Source organism: Atractosteus spatula (genome assembly GCF_055471065.1).
Source record: "Atractosteus spatula isolate fAtrSpa1 chromosome 10 unlocalized genomic scaffold, fAtrSpa1.hap1 SUPER_10_unloc_1, whole genome shotgun sequence".
Classification (NCBI taxonomy): Eukaryota; Metazoa; Chordata; class Actinopteri; order Semionotiformes; family Lepisosteidae; genus Atractosteus; species Atractosteus spatula.
The window spans coordinates 5,444,283-5,465,375 of NW_028296612.1; the positions used below are offsets into that span (position 1 = coordinate 5,444,283).

Genomic DNA, 21,093 nt, shown 5'->3' on the forward strand with positions numbered 1-21,093 from the left:
GGCTGTACAGCTCACGAGTCTGAGGGCAGCAGTCCGGCTCGGTCCTGCTCATCCGAGTCCGAGCACAGCACTCCCTCTGCTCCCCAGACTGATGCGGCGTCGTGCCATCGAGAGAGACCCCCAGCCGAGAGGAACGACCACATCGCCCCCCGCCACAGAGCAGAGCCTGAACTCTCTCTTCCACTCCTGATGGGGGTGTCGTGTTCACTAGTCCTGCTTCTGTCACTGGTGTGTGTGTTCAAAATCACAACAACACCAGGGCTGCTTCTATTACAGACTGACCCCCACTCCTCCTGCTCTCACCTGACCTGTACCCCCACTCTCACCAGACCAGTGCCCCCTCCTCCTCCTCCTCCTCCTCCTCTCACCAGACCAGTGCCCCCACTCCCCTCCTCCTCTCACCAGACCAGTGCCCCCACTTCCTCCTCTCCTCTCACCAGACCAGTGCCCCCACTCCCCCTCCTCCTCTCACCAGACCAGTGCCCCCACTTCCCCCTCCCCCTCCTCTCACCAGACCAGTGCCCCCACTTCCCTCCTCCTCTCACCAGACCAGTGCCCCCACTTCCCCCTCCTCTCACCAGACCAGTGCCCCCACTTCCCTCCTCCTCTCACCAGACCAGTGCCCCCACTTCCCCCTCCTCTCACCAGACCAGTGCCCCCACTTCCCCCTCCCCCTCCTCTCACCAGACCAGTGCCCCCACTTCCCCCTCCCCCTCCTCTCACCAGACCAGTGCCCCCACTTCCCCCTCCTCCTCTCACCAGACCAGTGCCCCCACTTCCCCCTCCTCCTCTCACCAGACCAGTGCCCCCACTTCCCCCTCCTCTCACCAGACCAGTGCCCCCACTTCCTCCTGCTCTCAGTCAGCGGGTACCCCAATACCCGAGAGCGCGCTGGTGCCGACGGGCCGGGTCGCTCCTCACTGCTGGGTCCTGGTGTCGGGACGACGTCGGTCCGGGCTCACCCCCCCTGGACGCACGTGGGGTGCAGGGGCAGTAGCCACCCCCCCCCCCTCAGCCTTGCCCCTCCACTCACCTGCCGCCCATCTTGGGGTACCCCCCCCCCCCCCACCGACAGCGGACACAGAATCCTGGACACACAGCGGGACCAGGAGCGAGAGTCGGCAGGGTCTTTATTCAGAGCGGACTGCAGCTACACACACAGCGGGGTCACAGCGGGGTCACAGCGGGGTCACAGTCCCGGGGAGTCCACAGCTGGTGCGTTTCACTGCTGCACGTCGTCTTCCTGCACCGCGGGACGGACCGGACCGGACCGGGCAGAGGGGCAGGGCAGGGCGCCCCCTCCTGCCGGACAGCGGTCACCCCCCCCCCCCAGCCCAGGGGTCTCTCGAACCCGTCTCACTCTCTCTGTCTGTCTGTCTCTCCAGGGCAGCACAGAGCCCCGCAGACACAGGCACAGTCTCTCCAGCAGGGGGCACCACTGCACCAGCACGCTCACACACACACACGGGTCCCAGGTCACACCGATCCGGACGGGGGCGCCCCCCCCCCCGCCGAGCCCTGTCCCTCAGAAGTTGGGCTTGTGCTTCTTCACCTCCACCATGAGGTGGTGCAGGTTGATGAGCTCGGAGCGCACCGCCAGGGTCCGGAACGCCGGCTGGGACAGGGCCTTGTGGAACCCGTGGTAGTACTGGATCAGCTGGGTCAGCGCACCCTGGACACAGAGAGACAGGACACACCTGAGACAGCGAGAGACAGAGAGCGCGAGAGGAGACAGGACACACCTGAGACAGCAAGAGAGAGAGACAGTGACAATGAGAGACAGGACACACCTGAGACAGCAAGAAACAGGACACATCTGAGACTGCAAGAGAGAGAGCGCGAGAGGAGACAGGACACACCTGAGACAGCAAGAGACAGAGACAGTGACAATGAGAGACAGGACACACCTGAGACAGCAAGAAACAGGACACATCTGACACTGCAAGAGAGAGAGCGCGAGAGGAGACAGGACACACCTGAGACAGCAAGAGACAGAGACAGTGACAATGAGAGACAGGACACACCTGAGACGGCGAGAAACAGGACACATCTGAGACTGCAAGAGAGAGAGCAAGAAACAGGACACACCTGAGACAGCAAGAGACAGAGAGCGCGAGCGGAGACAGGACACACCTGAGACAGCAAGAGACAGAGAGCGTGAGCGAGAGACAGGACACACCTGAGACAGCAAGAGACAGACAGTGACAATGAGAGAGAGGACACACCTGAGACGGCAAGAAACAGGACACATCTGAGACAGCAAGAGAGAGAGCGTGCGGGAAACAGGACACACCTGAGACAGCAAGAGACAGAGAGCGCGAGCAGAGACAGGACACACCTGAGACAGCAAGAGACAGAGACAGTGACAATGAGAGAGAGGACACACCTGAGACAGCGAGAAACAGGACACATCTGAGACAGCAAGAGAGAGAGCAAGAAACAGGACACACCTGAGACAGCGACAGAAAGCACGAGCGAGAAACAGGACACACCTGAGACAGCGAGAGAGAGCGCGAGCGAGAGACAGGACACACCTGAGACCGCGAGAGAGAGAGAGCGCGAGCGAGAGACAGGACACACCTGAGACCGCGAGAGAGAGAGCGCGAGCGAGAGACAGGACACACCCGAGACCGCAAGAGACAGAGACAGGTACAGCGAGAAACAAGACACACCTGAGACAGCGACAGCAAGAGACAGGACACACCTGAGAGTGAGAGAGACAGGACACTGTGACACACACACACACACACCCTGGAGAGAGGCAGGAAGCTCAGTCTGTACCTGAATGATCCCGGTACCGTTCTTGAAGTTGGTGAAGGACCTCATGACGTCCTGGCTGAGGCTCTCCACGGACTGCTTCCAGGTGCTGGAGAACCCTCTGACCAGCTGAGTGACCCTGACTGAGAGAGAGAGAGAGAGAGAGAGAGAGAGAGACTGGACACTCCAGGACACTAACACTGCACTGGGAGGGTGGGGGGGGAATTACCTCCTCCTCTCTCACCTTCATCGTTCTTCAGCCGGTCCAGCTGACCCTTCTCCATCAGAGCCTCGCTCTCCTTCACGAACGCGATCATGCCGCCGAAGGGCGGGGAGAGGATCTCCTCGATGAACTCCTGAGAGCCAGAGAGGGGATCTCCATGAGACCTTGTGATCTACGGTAAGCCCAGCGGGATCCTCACTGCACAGCCCTGAGTCCACTGCTGACCCACCTGAGTTCTGGCATGTAGGAGCTGCTGGAAACCCTCCACTTCCTTGCTGTCATCCGATGCCCTTTCCTGGCAGGGAGAGAAAGTTCATACAGACCCTCACACAGACCCCAGAGGCACTCCTCACACAGAGAGAGGAGCACAGACCCTCACACAGACCCCAGAGACACTCCTCACACAGAGAGAGGAGCACAGACCCTCACACAGACCCCAGAGACACTCCTCACACAGAGAGAGGAGTCCAGACCCTCACACAGACCCCAGAGACACTCCTCACACAGAGAGAGGAGTCCAGACCCTCACACAGACCCCAGAGGCACTCCTCACACAGAGAGAGGAGCACAGACCCTCACACAGACCCCAGAGACACTCCTCACACAGAGAGAGGAGCACAGACCCTCACACAGACCCCAGAGGCACTCCTCACACAGAGAGAGGAGTCCAGACCCTCACACAGACCCCAGAGGCACTCCTCACACAGAGAGAGGAGTCCAGACCCTCACACAGACCCCAGAGACACTCCTCACACAGAGAGAGGAGTCCAGACCCTCACACAGACCCCAGAGACACTCCTCACACAGAGAGAGGAGTCCAGACCCTCACACAGACCCCAGAGACACTCCTCACACAGAGAGAGGAGTCCAGACCCTCACACAGACCCCAGAGACACTCCTCACACAGAGAGAGGAGTCCAGACCCTCACACAGACCCCAGAGACACTCCTCACACAGAGAGAGGAGTACAGACCACGTGTCTCCGTCTCACCATGAGCACGCTCAGCATCATGTCGTAGTTGTTGATGAGGAAGATGAGCTGGTCCTTCCTGGAGGGAAACTCGGCCGCCATCTTCAGGACGAAGTTCTCCACTTCCACCTGCCAAGGAGGACCGAGAGCGCGTTACCGTGCGGACTGGGGCCCGCGCCCCTGCAGCGCCGGAGGGCTGCCTCCTCATCCTCCTCCTCCTCCTCCTCCTCGTGCGTACCTGCAGCTGGCCCAGCAGGGTGTGGGTCTTCTCGTTGGGGAAGGTCTGGTTGATGCTGACGATCGCGGAGGAGAACTCTGCATACCGCCGGGTGATCTGAGGACAGAGACACCGACACAGGCAGCGCGTCAGTACTGACGGAGTGTGGTCTGGTGTCTGAGGGTCAGTGAGTGTCACCGGTCAGTACTGACGGAGTGTGGTCTGGTGTCTGAGGGTCAGTGAGTGTCACCAGTCAGTACTGACGGAGTGTGGTCTGGTGTCTGAGGGTCAGTGAGTGTCACCGGTCAGTACTGACGGAGTGTGGTCTGGTGTCCAGTATTCCCAGTCTCTGAGGGTCAGTGTGTGTCACTGGTCAGTACTGACCGAGTGTGGTCTGGTGTCTGAGGGTCAGTGAGTGTCACTGGTCAGTACTGACCGAGTGTGGTCTGGTGTCTGAGGGTCAGTGAGTGTCACCGGTCAGTACTGACCGAGTGTGGTCTGGTGTCCAGTATTCCCAGTCTCTGAGGGTCAGTGTGAGTCACCGGTCAGTACTGACCGTGTGTGGTCTGGTGTCCAGTATTCCCAGTCTCTGAGGGTCAGTGTGAGTCACCGGTCAGTACTGACGGAGTGTGGTCTGGTGTCCAGTATTCCCAGTCTCTGAGGGTCAGTGTGAGTCACTGGTCAGTACTGACGGAGTGTGGTCTGGTGTCCAGTATTCCCAGTCTCTGAGGGTCAGTGAGTGTCACCGGTCAGTACTGACCGAGTGTGGTCTGGTGTCCAGTATTCCCAGTCTCTGAGGGTCAGTGTGAGTCACTGGTCAGTACTGACGTAGTGTGGTCTGGTGTCCAGTATTCCCAGTCTCTGAGGGTCAGTGTGAGTCACCAGTCAGTACTGACGTAGTGTGGTCTGGTGTCCAGTATTCCCAGTCTCTGAGGGTCAGTGTTCCTGATGCTCTGGATGTTCATCTCCAGGATCAGCTCAAATCGTGGCCACAAGAGCTCCAGCACAGCCTCCCAGTACCTACAGCAACACAGAGCAACACCGCACCATCAACACTGGGCAACAAGTCAACACAGAGCAACACCGCACCATCAACACAGAGCAATAAGTCAACACAGAGCAACACCGCATCATCAACACTGGGCAACAAGTCAACACCGCACCATCAACACTGGGCAACAAGTCAACACAGAGCAATACCGCATCATCAACACTGAGCAACAAGTCAACACAGAGCAACACCGCACCATCAACACTGAGCAACACAGAGCAACACCGCACCATAAACACTGAGCAACAAGTCAACACAGAGCAACACCGCACCATCAACACTGGGCAACACAGAGCAACACCACACCATCAACACTGGGCAACACAGAGCAACACAGCACCATCAACACTGGGCAACACAGCACCAGCAACACGGGGAGTCTGAAGAGAGACTCAGCAGCAGCAGGCGGAGAGAGACTGACTTGTCCAGCGCCGGGACGTTCCTCTTGGCCGTGATGGCCCGGAACCGCAGGATGATGTGGATGCAGAGGAAGACGGCGATGCTGTCGTAGCAGTCCGACACGTAGGAGGACATGTGTTTCTGCGGGGAGACAGAGGGGCGCACAGCGGCTGAGCTCGGGGCCCTGCGCCCCGAACTCCACCCTCCTCCTCCTCCTCCTCCTCACCTACCAGGAACATGCTGAGCGTCTTTCCCATGATGCAGTTGAAGAGGTCCTGGGCGGAGCTTCCTGTCACCATGAAGAAGTCACACAGGAAGAGGAACTCCCGGCAGCTGTTGTCCAGCAGAGCGTAGTGCTGACTGCGGAACAGAGTCTCGTAGGGGTACTGAGACACAGAGAGAGAGAGGGGTCAATACACACCCTGACTGGACACTCCAGTACATGAACACTGCACTGAGAGAGAGAGGGGTTCATACACACACACTGACTGGACACTCCAGTACATGAACACTGCACTGAGAGAGAGAGGGGTTCATACAGACACACTGACTGGACACTCCAGTACATGAACACTGCACTGAGAGAGAGAGGGGTTCATACACACACCCTGACTGGACACTCCAGTACATGAACACTGCACTGAGAGAGAGAGGGGTTCATACACACACACTGACTGGACACTCCAGTACATGAACACTGCACTGAGAGAGAGAGGGGTTCATACAGACACACTGACTGGACACTCCAGTACATGAACACTGCACTGAGAGAGAGAGGGGTTCATACAGACACACTGACTGGACACTCCAGTACATGAACACTGCACTGAGAGAGAGAGGGGTTCATACACACACACTGACTGGACACTCCAGTACATGAACACTGCACTGAGAGGGGGGTGGCTGTATTTACCCTGTTGTCACTCCTCTGGGCAGTGTGGGGTACCAGGATGGGCCCCTCCAACTCGGTGGGACTCAGTATCGCCCCCCTCTGGCCCAGCGTGAAGATGGTGTTCCTGCTCTTCAGAGAGGGCTTGGAGAAGAACCGTTCACTGGGTCAAGGAGAAACACTGGGGCCACACTACTGTTACACAACCGCACAACAACTGTGGTGCACACACAACACCACCACACCACTCTCGCACAATCTCACTGCACACACACTAACCACACAATAACACCAAACCTCTCTTGGACAACCTCACTACACACACGAACCACACCACTCTCGCACAATCTCACTGCACACACACTAACCACACAATAACACACCAAACCTCTCTTAGACAACCTCACTACACACACGAACCACACAACACCACCATGCCACTCTCGCACAATCTCACTGCACACACACTAACAACACAATAACACCAAACCCCTCTTACACGACCTCACTACACACATGAACCCCACAGTGACACCCAGCCCCTCCTACACAATCCCACGGCGCCCTGCTGCCCTGCTCTCTGAAGGATATCTTTCTTGGCTGTGTCCTCCACACCCATGAGGTCGTCTTTATCAGCAACCTCCTCGTACTGGGGCAGAGAGACAGAGAGGGGCAGGGGTCAGGGGGGACACTGCGGCCAGCTGGAGCCTGGACAGTCAGTGGACAGGCGCGACAGACAGACAGACAGACAGACAGACAGACAGACAGACAGACAGACAGACAGACAGACAGACAGACAGACAGACAGACAGACAGACAGAGGACAGGAGCGGCAGTCGGATAGCCAAGCGGACGGACAGACAGTCAGTCAGTCAGTGGAAAGGCGCGGCAGTCAGTCAGAGGACAGGCGCGGCAGTCAGTCAGACAGTCAGTCAGTGGACAGGTGCGGCAGTCGGACAGACAGACATTGGACAGACAGACGCCCGTGTCCCTCTGGACTCAGACCTGCACTTTCATCAGCCTGCCGGTGTAGGACTTGAAGTAGCTGTAGTACATCTTGCTCATGGTGTCCACATACTCGTCCCTGACCTCCTTCGCCACCTGTCGCTCGTTCGCCAGCAGGAACTGGTAGAAGAACCTGCAGACAGGAGAGAGAAAGATGACGACAGTCTTCCCTGAACTCAGACATCTCGTCCCAGAGTTCCCACACCTGCCAGAATCCCAGCGGGTCCCCATCCTACTGGGAGAGGGGGGAGGGAACTCTGCTGAACTGGCAGCCCAGTATGTGAGCTCCTGTCCCAGCCTGAGGACCAGTGAGCCTGTCTCCCAGTAATGCTCCTTTTGTCCACAGTATATGACAATATTTTATGACATGTCTTTGATGTAAATGTCTGTAGATTTTATTTTACTTTTATTTTGTGTTTTGTTTCGTGTTAATTTCATTATTTTATCTGCTGTGGCAACACTGATCGTACCCATCGGCCATGCTAATGAAGCACCTTGGACTGGACTGAAAAACTGTCAGAGTCAGAGAGACGGGAGAGAGAGTGGGACACAAACAGAGTGGGGACTGAGACAGATGACGAACCCCCGCGAGCGAACCAGACAGGGGGGACCCCCGGGGCGGAGGGGCGGGGCCGTACCTGTACTTGAGCAGGGTGTTCTGGGGGATCTGGTAGTTGGTCATGGGCTTGCGGAATGAGTAGACCTTCTGCAGGACGAACTCGCGGATCTTGGAGACAGCCTGGGGGGCAGAGGGACAGACGCTCAGAGACGGAGACCCGGAGACCCCCCCTCTCGCCCGGAGACCCCCCTCGCCCGCCCCCCACCTTGACCCGCAGCTTGTCCAGCGTGTCCTGGATGTCGGCGCAGGCCAGCGTCTCCCGGAAGCTCTGCTCCTTGGCATAGTTGATCTTGTTGTTGAGCTCGTGCAGCTGCTCCACGAAGTCCTGCCCCGTCACCGCGCTGTCCAGGACGGTCCTGGGGGGGGACGGCGGGGGGCCGGGGGTTACTCACCGCCGGACCGACCGACCGACCGACGTGGTCAGGACACGACTCGGACCAAACTGCCCGCGGCCAGGACGCGCACGGCGGCCAGTCTCCCCGCGGCCAGGACGCGCACGGCGGCCAGTCTCCCCGCGGCCAGGACGCGCACGGCGGCCAGTCTCCCCGCGGCCAGGACGCGCACGGCGGTCAGGACACGCACGACGGCCAGTCCTGCCGCGGTCAGGCTCCCTGCGGTCAGGATGCGGTGCGCGGTCAGGACACACATGCGGGTCAGTCTCCCCGCGGTCAGGACGCGACTCAGACCAAACTCCCAGCGGTCAGTCTCCCTGCGGTCAGGACACGACCCACACCAAACTCCCAGCGGTCAGTCTCGCCACGGTCAGGACACGACTCAGACCAAACTGCCCACGGTCAGGACGCGCACGGCGGTCAGTCTCCCTGCGGTCAGTCTCCCCGCGGTCAGGACGCGACTCAGACCACACTCCCAGCGGTCAGTCTCCCCGCGGTCAGGACACGACTCAGACCACACTCCCTGCGGTCAGTCTCCCCGCGGTCAAGACACGACTCAGACCACACTCCCTGCGGTCAGGCTCCCCGCGGTCAGGACACGACTCAGACCAAACTCCCTGCGGTCAGTCTCCCCGCGGTCAGGACACGACTCAGACCACACTCCCTGCGGTCAGGCTCCCCGCGGTCAGGACACGACTCAGACCACACTCCCAGCGGTCAGTCTCCCCGCGGTCAGGACGCGACTCAGACCACACTCCCAGCGGTCAGTCTCCCCGCGGTCAGGACGCGACTCAGACCAAACTCCCAGCGGTCAGTCTCCCCGCGGTCAGGACGCGACTCAGACCAAACTCCCAGCGGTCAGTCTCCCCGCGGTCAGGACGCGACTCAGACCACACTCCCTGCGGTCAGGCTCCCCGCGGTCAGGACGCGACTCAGACCAAACTCCCAGCGGTCAGTCTCCCCGCGGTCAGGACGCGACTCAGACCACACTCCCAGCGGTCAGTCTCCCTGCGGTCAGGACGCGACTCAGACCACACTCCCAGCGGTCAGTCTCCCTGCGGTCAGGACGCGCATGCCGGTCAGTCTCCCTGCGGTCAGGACGCGCCGGGCAGTCAGGACGCGCATGCCGGTCAGTCTCCCCGCGGTCAGGACGCGCCGCGCGGTCAGGACGCGCATGCCGGTCAGTCTCCCCGCGGTCAGGACGCGCCGCGGTCAGCCTCACGTGATCATGCTGCTGGGCACCACCAGCTCGTCCACCAGCTGGCTCAGCTCGCTGCGGACGGACTGCCGGTTCTTCAGCTTGACGTTCATGGCCACGGACTGCTCCTGCAGGGACTGGATCTCACTGCTGATGCAGGACAGGTCACTCTGGAAGTTACTGAGCATCTGCTCCATCCGCTGGGGAAGACATCACAGCACACTGACCGGCTGGACACTAACACTGACTGGACACTCCAGTACATGAACACTGCACTGAGAGAGAGAGGGGTTAATACACACACACTGACTGGACACTCCAGTACATGAACACTGCACTGAGAGAGAGGGGGGTTCATACAGACACACTGACTGGACACTCCAGTACATGAACACTGCACTGAGAGAGAGAGGGGTTCATACACACACACTGACTGGACACTCCAGTACATGAACACTGCACTGAGAGAGAGAGGGGTTCATACACACACACTGACTGGACACTCCAGTACATGAACACTGCACTGAGAGAGAGAGGGGTTCATACACACACACTGACTGGACACTCCAGTACATGAACACTGCACTGAGAGAGAGAGGGGTTCATACAGACACACTGACTGGACACTCCAGTACATGAACACTGCACTGAGAGAGAGAGGGGTTCATACACACACACTGACTGGACACTCCAGTACATGAACACTGCACTGAGAGAGAGAGGGGTTCATACAGACACACTGACTGGACACTCCAGTACATGAACACTGCACTGAGAGAGAGAGGGGTTCATACACACACACTGACTGGACACTCCAGTACATGAACACTGCACTGAGAGAGAGAGGGGTTCATACACACACACTGACTGGACACTCCAGTACATGAACACTGCACTGAGAGAGAGAGGGGTTCATACACACACACTGACTGGACACTCCAGTACATGAACACTGCACTGAGAGAGAGAGGGGTTCACACAGACACACTGACTGGACACTCCAGTACATGAACACTGCACTGAGAGAGAGAGGGGTTCATACACACACACTGACTGGACACTCCAGTACATGAACACTGCACTGAGAGAGAGAGGGGTTCATACAGACACACTGACTGGACACTCCAGTACATGAACACTGCACTGAGAGAGAGAGGGGTTCATACAGACACACTGACTGGACACTCCAGTACATGAACACTGCACTGAGAGAGAGAGGGGTTCATACACACACACTGACTGGACACTCCAGTACATGAACACTGCACTGAGAGAGAGAGGGGTTCATACAGACACACTGACTGGACACTCCAGTACATGAACACTGCACTGAGAGAGAGAGGGGTTCATACACACACACTGACTGGACACTCCAGTACATGAACACTGCACTGAGAGAGAGAGGGGTTCATACAGACACACTGACTGGACACTCCAGTACATGAACACTGCACTGAGAGAGAGAGGGGTTCATACACACACACTGACTGGACACTCCAGTACATGAACACTGCACTGAGAGAGAGAGAGGGGTTCATACAGACACACTGACTGGACACTCCAGTACATGAACACTGCACTGAGAGAGAGAGGGGTTAATACAGACACACTGACTGGACACTCCAGTACATGAACACTGCACTGAGAGAGAGAGGGGTTCATACACACACACTGACTGGACACTCCAGTACATGAACACTGCACTGAGAGAGAGAGGGGTTCATACACACACACTGACTGGACACTCCAGTACATGAACACTGCACTGAGAGAGAGAGGGGTTCATACACACACACTGACTGGACACTCCAGTACATGAACACTGCACTGAGAGAGAGAGGGGTTCATACAGACACACTGACTGGCTGTGACCTCTCACCTCCAGGATGGAGTCGCAGGCTGTGATCTGGTTGTGCAGGGAGGCGATGTTCTGACTCTCCTTGATGTCTGGAGGACGGGGGGTTTAAGGACAGACACACGAGGACAGGCCTGGACACCTGCGCTGTCACGCCCGAAAGAGACGCACAGAGCTCTGAACCGGACCGGACCGGACCAGCGGTACTGACCCTGCCAGCACCAGGCTCCACACCGACACCAGTGGGGGGCCTTCAGGGAAGAGGAAGGGAGAGTCCTCTGTACGCAGAGAGTAGCGGGTGACTGGAACGAACAGCCCAGCGGGTCTCTCTGGGAATCCTGGAGGAATCGGCCGGATAAGGTGTGTAAAATTGATGAGCTACCGAGCCAGCAGGCGGCGCTGTGACCGAGACCCCGCCCCGCCCCCCCCTGCGCTGAGCTGCGATCTCAGTGGTGCTGCTGTGACCAAGACCCCGCTCCCCCCCGCGCTGAGCTGCGATCTCAGTGGTGCTGCTGTGACCGAGACCCCGCCCCCCCCCGCGCTGAGCTGCGATCTCAGTGGTGCGGCTGTGACCGAGACCCCGCCCCCCCCCGCGCTGAGCTGCGATCTCAGTGGTGCGGCTGTGACCGAGACCCCGCCCCCCCCCGCGCTGAGCTGCGATCTCAGTGGTGCGGCTGTGACCGAGACCCCGCCCCCCCCCGCGCTGAGCTGCGATCTCAGTGGTGCTGCTGTGACCGAGACCCCGCCTCCCCCTGCGCTGAGCTGCGATCTCAGTGGTGCGGCTGTGACCGAGACCCCGCCCCCCCCTGCGCTGAGCTGCGATCTCAGTGGTGCGGCTGTGACCGAGACCCCGCCCCCCCCTGCGCTGAGCTGCGATCTCAGTGGAGGCTCCATGACTGAGGCCCCGCCCCCCGCGAGGAGGGGAGGGCCCAGAGAGGATACAGTCCCTGATGGAGGCCTGCTCGATCTGCTGCAGCTCCGCCTCCACCTGCTTGGAGTACTGCCTCAGGTCCACACCCTGGGAGAGAGGGTCAGTCTGGGGTCAGTGTGTCTGTGAGTACTGCCTCAGGTCCACACCCTGGGAGAGAGGGTCAGTCTGGGGTCAGTGTGTCTGTGAGTACTGCCTCAGGTCCACACCCTGGGAGAGAGGGTCAGTCTGGGGTCAGTGTGTCTGTGAGTACTGCCTCAGGTCCACACCCTGGGAGAGAGGGTCAGTCTGGGGTCAGTGTGTCTGTGAGTACTGCCTCAGGTCCACACCCTGGGAGAGAGGGTCAGTCTGGGGTCAGTGTGTCTGTGAGTCTGGGGTCAGTCAGGGTCAGGGAGTCAGTGAGTCTGGGGTCAGTCAGAGTCAGGGGGTCAGTCAGTCTCGGGTCTGGGGTCACTCAGTCTCGGGTCAGTCAGGGTCAGGGGGTGAGTCTGTCGGTCAGTGAGTCTGGGGTCAGTCAGGGTCAGGGGGTCAGTCTGTCGGTCAGTGATTCTTGGGTCAGGGGGTCAGTCAGGGTCAGGGGGTCAGTGAGTTTGTCGGTCAGTGAGTCTGGGGTCAGTTGGGGTCAGGGGGTCAGTGAGTCTGGGGTCAGTCGGGGTCAGTCTTACCGTTTTCAGAGCCTCCTTCACCAGATCATCCTCCAGATTAGCCTGGATGTGGACTGTGAGCACAGAAACAACACTGTTAGACACACTACACAAACCCACACTCTCACAACTCTACAGCCACACACTACAAACCCACACAACTCTACACTCGCTGTGTTAAAGTGTACACCACACACACTACAAACCCACACTCACACAACTCTACACTCGCTGTGTTAAAGTGTACACCACACACACTACAAACCCACACTCCCACAACTCTACACTCGCTGTGTTAAAGTGTACACCACACACACTACAAACCCACACTCCCACACAACTCTACACTCCCTGTGTTAAAGTGTACACCACACACACTACAAACCCACACTCTCACACAACTCTACACTCGCTGTGTTAAAGTGTACACCACACACACTACAAACCCACACTCCCACACAACTCTACACTCGCTGTGTTAAAGTGTACACCACACACACTACAAACCCACACTCCCTGTGTTAAAATGTACACCACACACACTACAAACCCACACTCTCACACAACTCTACACTCGCTGTGTTAAAGTGTACACCACACACACTACAAACCCATACAACTCTACACTCGCTGTGTTAAAGTGTACACCACACACACTACAAACCCACACTCTCACACAACTCTACACTCCCTGTGTTAAAGTGTACACCACACACACTACAAACCCACACAACTCTACACTCACTGTCCACTTCATCGAGGATGAACTCATCAGAGGTCAGGTCCAGGTCACCCAGATTGAGAGCAGGAATGTCATCTGGGTCAGACTTCATCTGTGGAGAGAGACCGAGGGACAGCCGTAACACGGGGGAGAGGAGACACAGACCGGGGGAGTGCCGTAACACGGGGGAGAGGAGACACGGACCGGGGGAGTGCCGTAACACGGGGGAGAGGAGACAAAGACCGAGGGAGAGCCATAACACGGGGAAGAGGAGACACGGACCGGGGGAGAGCCATAACACGGGGAAGAGGAGACACGGACCGAGGGAGAGCCATAACACGGGGGAGAGGAGACACGGACAGAGGGAGAGCCGTAACACGGGGAACACACACACGAACGAACACACACACACACACCTGTCTCCCTGAGAGACCCCTGTGTGAGCAGGAAGAGGGGTGTGGCGGTCAGGCTGGGAGCTGGCTATGGAGGAGAGGGACGTGTATACACACACACACACTCCTGTCTCCCTGAGAGACCCCTGTGTGAGCAGGAAGAGGGGTGTGGCGGTCAGGCTGGGAGCTGGCTATGGAGGAGAGGGACGTGTATATATATATACACACACACACACGTACGAGTGAGCAAGGAGCCGCCCGCCGGCGCTCCCCGTGTCTCTCCCGGGGCGAAGGGAGGGTGGCAGAGGCGCCGCACGTACCTCGTCCTGCAGGTACGCCATGGCGCTGACAGCCGGGCCGGAGTCCGCAGTCTGCAGCACCGCCGCCATCACTGCCCGCATCCGGGTCCTCCGCCTCCCGGCAGCCCCCGCGCCCGCCCGCCTCCCGGCGTGCTCTGCGCTGAGGTTTTTCATGGGTTTTATTATTTAATTACTATTTAATTATTATTTTTTGCCGTACAGATCGTAGCTGATGTGAAGAACATGTCGCATGGACGGGATGGACCATTTCATCATACGATAATGTTCAGATTTATAAAATCTATATGTAGTTTTAGCTGTGTGCATATGCGGCGAGCTCGAATATAAAATAAATTGGAATATATTCCAATTAAATGTATATTTAAATATAAAATAAATTGGAAATTAGTTTGGACGATTGCTGATCGATACTGTCTTTCAGATGAAGTTAAAGAAATAACATTTAAGATTGTTCATAGATTGTTATCCTGTTAAATTGACACTTTCTGGATTCAAACACGATCGAGATGACTGATGTGTATTTTGTAATAATGAGGAATCTGTGTTACGTGTGTTTGTTAATTGCATCTATACATAATTGTTTTGGATAGATTTTCAAAATGTTGTTGTTAAATATTTAAAGTTAAATGTTAAATTGAGAGATTTTGATATTCTTTTATATTTTATTAGACCTGATTTGGATAAAGGATACGTTTTCGTAATCTGTTGTTTATTTTGGCGAATCCTCAATCTATTAATGCTTTTAAGGTAGAATTCCTTTTTTATTTAAACTCGATTAGACATTTAAAAAATCAAAAGGCAAAATCTCTATCGGAACACGTGGAATTATGTAAAAAGTTTAATTTTTAGCTGTTATAATTGTGAATTCCTCCGGCTGTCAAGTGTCTATTTTTGTATCTGTTTTAATGTTTTGTCTCTTTCCCCCCCCCTGTATTTCTGCTGTTTAAATAAAAACTTAATCTAAAAAAGTTCAGCTCCCCTGTACTGTGGGCATTTGTACTACCCGCTGTCTCAGGACGGCTGGGAGTATCGTTCAGGACACCAGTCATCCCGGTTCCTCGCTTTATCCCCCTCCTTCCCTCCGGTCAGCGTTATAACAGCTATTTTGGGGGATTTATTGTTGTTGTCATTCTGTAAAGCGCTTTGAGAAGCCACCTTTAAATAATAATTAATAATTGCTTATACTTATATGGCGCTTTTTCTGGACACCCCACTCAAAGCGCTTTACAGGTAATGGGGACTCCCCTCCACTACCACCAATGTGCAGCATCCACCTTAAAGGCGCTATATAAAATAAAGTTTATTATTATTATTATTATTAAAGGCGCAGACTTCCAGCTTCAGAGACAGCTTCTTCCCCCCAAGCTGTCAGATTACTGAACTCTGCCCCTCCCGCTGGCTCACACGGATGTGTTATTAAACTTCTCGTTGTCGTCGCTGCGGCTGCTCCGTGTGGATGTTTGTGGCGATTTATTTCATGTCTTTGGGCTGGAGCGGACGGGGCGCGGAAGCGTTTCCTCGCACTCGTGCAGAGGACAAACACACTGGGACGGACCCAACACGACAGGCTGTGCCCGGTCCCGGTCCCGGAGGGGCTGGCCGGGCTGGCGGAGGGGTCTCCAGCTCCCCGTCAACACGGGCGCCCGAGGGACACGCGAGGAGCCCTGTCAGTGGGGTATAACTGTGGCTCTCCGCACACGAAGGTACCCCGCAGTCCACACCCCTCTCTCGGTGAGGAAACTGTCCACAACACCAGGCAGAACGGACCCCTCTGTGCCCACAGTGAAACACGCAGCCTTCGAAAGCCATGTCAGTCCCCAGTGCACCGCGCAACAGTACAGCCAATGGCGTCGTAAACCCAGTGCCCGCTGGCCCGGAGGGCACCCAAATCTAAAAAAATAAAGTCAGTCCGGCGAAGGTGCCGACGAGGTGATCGAGTTTCAGAGTCGAGGGGGAAGGAAAACCTGGGGACACACCGGCCGCACAGGAACCGGGCCGGCGGCTCTCTTCCGCACCGAAGGAAGACCTTTTCTTTTCTTTTCTTTTTTTTTTAAAGAATCACGGGGAGTCGTTTAAAACCGTTTCTTTTGTTCCCCCCCCCCCACTACCACCACTTAGAGCGCCGTTCTCTTAAAAGGCAGCGACAGCGGCCCACAAGAAGCACTCGGTCCGTGTTTCCCCACCGGACGGCATTCGGGAGGGGGCGGCGGCGGCGGTCGGGCGCCGGAACCGGAAGCCCCTCCCCGGAGATCCCGCGATATAGTCTCGCGAGAGCGGGGCCTCTTCCTCTTTGCGACGGGACCCGCGGACAAGATGGTGAGGGGAGACGAGCTGCCGGGGAGCCGGCAAGACATCCGCCGCCATCGCTTGCACACGGGGGCGCCGGGGCCCCGGCCGCCGCGGGGCAGCCTCTCCCGGATCCCTGCCCGGCCCTGCGGCTCGGTTTGGGTCGGATCCGGGTGCGGGTCTGTTTAAAACTGGCGCTCGCTGCTGTGCTGTGTGATCCGGCCATATTCACTCCGAGCTGAGCCCGCTAACCCCCCGTCTCTCTGTCTCTCTCTCTCTGACCTGCAGTCACTCGTTATCCCCGAGAAGTTCCAGCACATCCTGCGTGTTCTCAACACCAACATCGATGGGCGCAGGAAGATCGCCTTCGCCATTACCGCCATCAAGGTGAGACACGGGGCTGTGAGTGGACCGGACTGGACCGGGCTTTGGGCTGAGCCGCTGTGTGTTCAGGGTCAGGGCTGGTCTCTGGGCTCTCGACTGACCTGCTGTGGCACTGGGTGTTGAATGTGTGTGTTCAGGAGCTGAGCTCTGGGCAGACCTGCTGGGTCTCTGTGTTGACTGTGTGCTCAGGGTCAGGACTGGGTTCTGAACTGAGCCTGCTGTGTGTTCAGGGTCAGGGCTGGTCTCTGGGCTCTGGACTGAGCCTGCTGTGTGTTCAGGGTCAGGGCTGGTCTCTGGGCTCTGGACTGACCCGCTGTGTGCTCAGGGTCAGGGCTGGGCTCTGGACTGAGCTGCTGTGTGCTCAGGGTCAGGACTGAACTCTGGGCTGACCTGCTGTGTCTCTGGGTGTTGAGGGTGTGTGTTCAGGGGCAGGGCTGGACTCTGGGCTCTGGACTGACCCGCTGTGTGCTCAGGGTCAGGGCTGGACTCTGGGCTCTGGACTGACCCGCTGTGTGTTCAGGGTCAGGGCTGGGCTCTGGACTGAGCTGCTGTGTGCTCAGGGTCAGGGATGGGCTCTGGGCTCTGGACTGAGCTGCTGTGTGCTCAGGGTCAGGACTGAACTCTGGGCTGACCTGCTGTGTCTCTGAGTGTTGAGGGTGTGTGTTCAGGGGCAGGGCTGGACTCTGGGCTCTGGACTGACCTGCCGTGTGTTCAGGGTCAGGGCTGGGCTCTGGGCTGACCTGCTGTGTCTCTGGGTGTTGAGGGTGTGTGTGTGTTCAGGGTCAGGAATGGGCTCTGGGCTGACCTGCTGTGTCTCTGGGTGTTGAGGGTGTGTGTGTGTGTCCAGGGGCAGGGCTGGACTCTGGGCTCTGGACTGACCCGCTGTGTGCTCAGGGTCAGGACTGGGATCTGGACTGACCTGCTGTGTGTTCAGGGTCAGTGCTGGACTCTGGGCTCTGGACTGACCCGCTGTGTCTCTGGGTGTTGAGGGTGTGTGTGTGTGTGTGTCCAGGGTCAGGGCTGGACTCTGGGCTCTGGACTGACCCGCTGTGTGCTCAGGGTCAGGGCTGGACTCTGGGCTCTGGACTGACCCACTGTGTGTCCAGGGTCAGGGCTGGACTCTGGGCTCTGGACTGACCCGCTGTGTGCTCAGGGTCAGGACTGGGCTCTGGACTGACCTGCTGTGTCTCTGGGTGTTGAGGGTGTGTGTGTTCAGGGTCAGGAATGGGCTCTGGGCTGACCTGCTGTGTCTCTGGGTGTTGAGGGTGTGTGTGTGTGTGTCCAGGGGCAGGGCTGGACTCTGGGCTCTGGACTGACCCGCTGTGTGCTCAGGGTCAGGACTGGGCTCTGGACTGACCTGCTGTGTGTTCAGGGTCAGGGCTGGACTCTGGGCTCTGGACTGACCCGCTGTGTCTCTGGGTGTTGAGGGTGTGTGTGTGTGTCCAGGGTCAGGGCTGGACTCTGGGCTCTGGACTGACCCAGTGTGTGCTCAGGGTCAGGGCTGGGCTCTGGGCGCTGGACTGACTCTGTTGTTGTTGGTGTTGTGTGTTCAGGGGGTGGGCTCTGGACTGACCCTGTTGTTGTTGTGTGTGTTGTGTGTTCAGGGGGGTGGGCTCTGGACTGACCCTGTTGTTGTGTGTTCAGGGGGTGGGCCGGCGCTATGCCCATGTCGTTCTGAGGAAGGCTGATATCGACCTCAACAAGAGAGCTGGAGAGCTGACCGAAGACGAGGTGAGTGTGGGGAGAGGGGGGGCTCACTGCTGTGGGTGGGGTTGTCTGGGGGTGTAGTTGGACACGCGGGGGCTCACTGCTGTGGGTGTGTTGGGATGTAGTTGGGGATGTCTGGGGGAGCAGGTGGAGATGTGGGGGCTCACTGCTGTGTGTGTGTGTTGGGGTGCAGGTGGAGATGTGGGGGCTCACTGCTGTGTGTGGGGAGAGAGGGGGGGCTCACTGCTGGGTGGGGGCAGGTGGAGATGTGGGGGCTCACTGCTGTGTGTGTGTTGGGGTGTAGATGGACATGTGGGGGCTCACTGCTGTGTGTGGGGGTGTCTGGGGGGAGCAGGTGGACATGTGGGAGCTCACTGCTGTGTGTGTTGGGGTGTAGTTGGACATGTGGGGGCTCACTGCTGTGTGTGTTGGGGTGTAGTTGGACATGTGGGGGCTCACTGCTGTGTGTGGGGGTGTCTGGGGCGGGGGCAGGTGGAGAGAGTCATCACCATCATGCAGAACCCCAGGCAGTACAAGATCCCGGACTGGTTCCTCAACAGGCAGAAGGACATCAAGGATGGAAAATACAGCCAGGTAAGACTGCAGTGTCCTGAGGGGGGTGCAGCACCCTGCGGCCTGTGATCGGTTACTGCTCCCTCCTCCCTGGGGCACGGGTCTCTCCAGTGTCCCCTTGTGGGGCTGCAGGCTATACAGACCACTGGGGTATGGGTCTCTACAGTGCCCCCTTGTGGGGCTGCAGGCTATACAGACCACTGGTGTATGGGTCTCTACAGTGTCCCCTTGTGGGGCTGCAGGCTATACAGACCACTGGGGTAGGGGTCTCTCCAGTGCCCCCTTGTGGGGCTGCAGGCTATACAGACCACTGGGGTAGGGGTCTCTCCAGTGCCCCCTTGTGGGGCTGCAGGCTAGCCAGAACACTGGGGTACGGGTCTCTACAGTGTCCCCTTGTGGGGCTGCAGGCTAGCCAGAACACTGGGGTACGGGTCTCTAGACTGCACTCTACTATAGAGAACGGTGGGGTACAGTTTGGCATGTTGTGGGGTGACCTGGCGTTGTGCTGTCTCACAGGTTCTTGCTAACGGCCTGGACAACAAGCTGAGAGAAGACCTGGAGAGACTGAAGAAGATCAGGGCTCATCGGGGACTGAGACACTTCTGGGGGTGAGAGACACTTGGACATCCCATCTCCCCTCTTTACTAACCCCTCTCTCTCTCAGTGCAGTGTTCATGTACTGGAGTGTCCAGTCAGTGTGTCTGTATTAACCCCTCTCTCTCTCTCAGTGCAGTGTTCATGTACTGGAGTGTCCAGTCAGTGTGTGTGTATGAACCCCTCTCTCTCAGTGCAGTGTTCATGTACTGGAGTGTCCAGTCAGTGTGTGTGTATGAACCCCTCTCTCTCTCAGTGCAGTGTTCATGTACTGGAGTGTCCAGTCAGTGTGTCTGTGTGAACCCCTCTCTCTCTCAGTGCAGTGTTCATGTACTGGAGTGTCCAGTCAGTGTGTGTGTATGAACCCCTCTCTCTCTCAGTGCAGTGTTCATGTACTGGAGTGTCCAGTCAGTGTGTGTGTATGAACCCCTCTCTCTCAGTGCAGTGTTCATGTACTGGAGTGTCCAGTCAGTGTGTGTGTATGAACCCCTCTCTCTCTCAGTGCAGTGTTCATGTACTGGAGTGTCCAGTCAGTGTGTGTGTATGAACCCCTCTCTCTCTCAGTGCAGTGTTCATGTACTGGAGTGTCCAGTCAGTGTGTCTGTATGAACCCCTCTCTCTCTGTGTGTGTTTCAGCCTGCGTGTGAGAGGTCAGCACACGAAGACCACTGGAAGAAGGGGTCGCACTGTCGGTGTGTCCAAGAAGAAGTAAACTCTGTCCCTCTGTACTCCTCAATAAAAGTGCCCAGCACACTCACGTCTGTGTCTGCCTTCTGCCTGGTGTGCGGTCTGTGGGGGACGGGTTCGGGCTGATCAGTCATCTGGCACAGGGGGAGTGTGGACCTCGATCAGGTGTTGGGGGGGGGAGCTCGCTCTGGCCGTGTCGTGACCCTGAGGGGTTGGGGGAAGCTCCTGCTTGGGCCTGGTGTTTTGTCCCGTGCTGTGCCGTTCAGCTATCACTTCAGTGTC

At 57.5% G+C, this 21,093-nt stretch overlaps 2 protein-coding genes across 3 annotated transcripts; one reads left to right on the forward strand and one right to left on the reverse strand.

The window, feature by feature from the left end:
• Window positions 1-1,113: 1,113 nt before the first annotated feature.
• vps52 (VPS52 subunit of GARP complex) lies at window positions 1,114-14,782 on the reverse strand. 2 transcript variants are annotated; one of them, XM_088908380.1, is made up of 20 exons: window positions 14,581-14,759; window positions 13,893-13,980; window positions 13,169-13,221; window positions 12,518-12,593; window positions 11,600-11,667; window positions 9,745-9,920; window positions 8,336-8,486; window positions 8,150-8,250; window positions 7,512-7,644; window positions 7,098-7,155; window positions 6,531-6,664; window positions 5,848-6,003; window positions 5,640-5,758; window positions 5,064-5,187; window positions 4,189-4,284; window positions 3,972-4,079; window positions 3,210-3,275; window positions 3,002-3,113; window positions 2,782-2,900; window positions 1,114-1,672 (listed from the first exon to the last, which is right to left on the reverse strand). In XM_088908380.1, exons 1-20 carry the CDS (start codon window positions 14,731-14,733, stop codon window positions 1,526-1,528), a joined length of 2,238 nt encoding a protein of 745 aa, XP_088764506.1. In that variant the 5' UTR covers window positions 14,734-14,759; the 3' UTR covers window positions 1,114-1,525. The 2 variants fall into 2 exon arrangements, with proteins under 2 accessions (XP_088764506.1, XP_088764507.1); XM_088908381.1 differs by lacking the exons at window positions 6,531-6,664; window positions 7,098-7,155 and having other exon boundaries at window positions 14,581-14,782.
• A 304-nt stretch (window positions 14,783-15,086) lies between these two features.
• On the forward strand, window positions 15,087-20,881 carry rps18 (ribosomal protein S18). Its single transcript, XM_088908066.1, has 8 exons — window positions 15,087-15,104; window positions 16,113-16,283; window positions 16,699-16,896; window positions 17,155-17,253; window positions 18,895-18,981; window positions 19,450-19,551; window positions 20,047-20,138; window positions 20,761-20,881. Exons 1-8 carry the CDS (start codon window positions 15,087-15,089, stop codon window positions 20,834-20,836), a joined length of 843 nt encoding a protein of 280 aa, XP_088764192.1. The 3' UTR covers window positions 20,837-20,881.
• The last annotated feature ends 212 nt before the right edge of the window (window positions 20,882-21,093 follow it).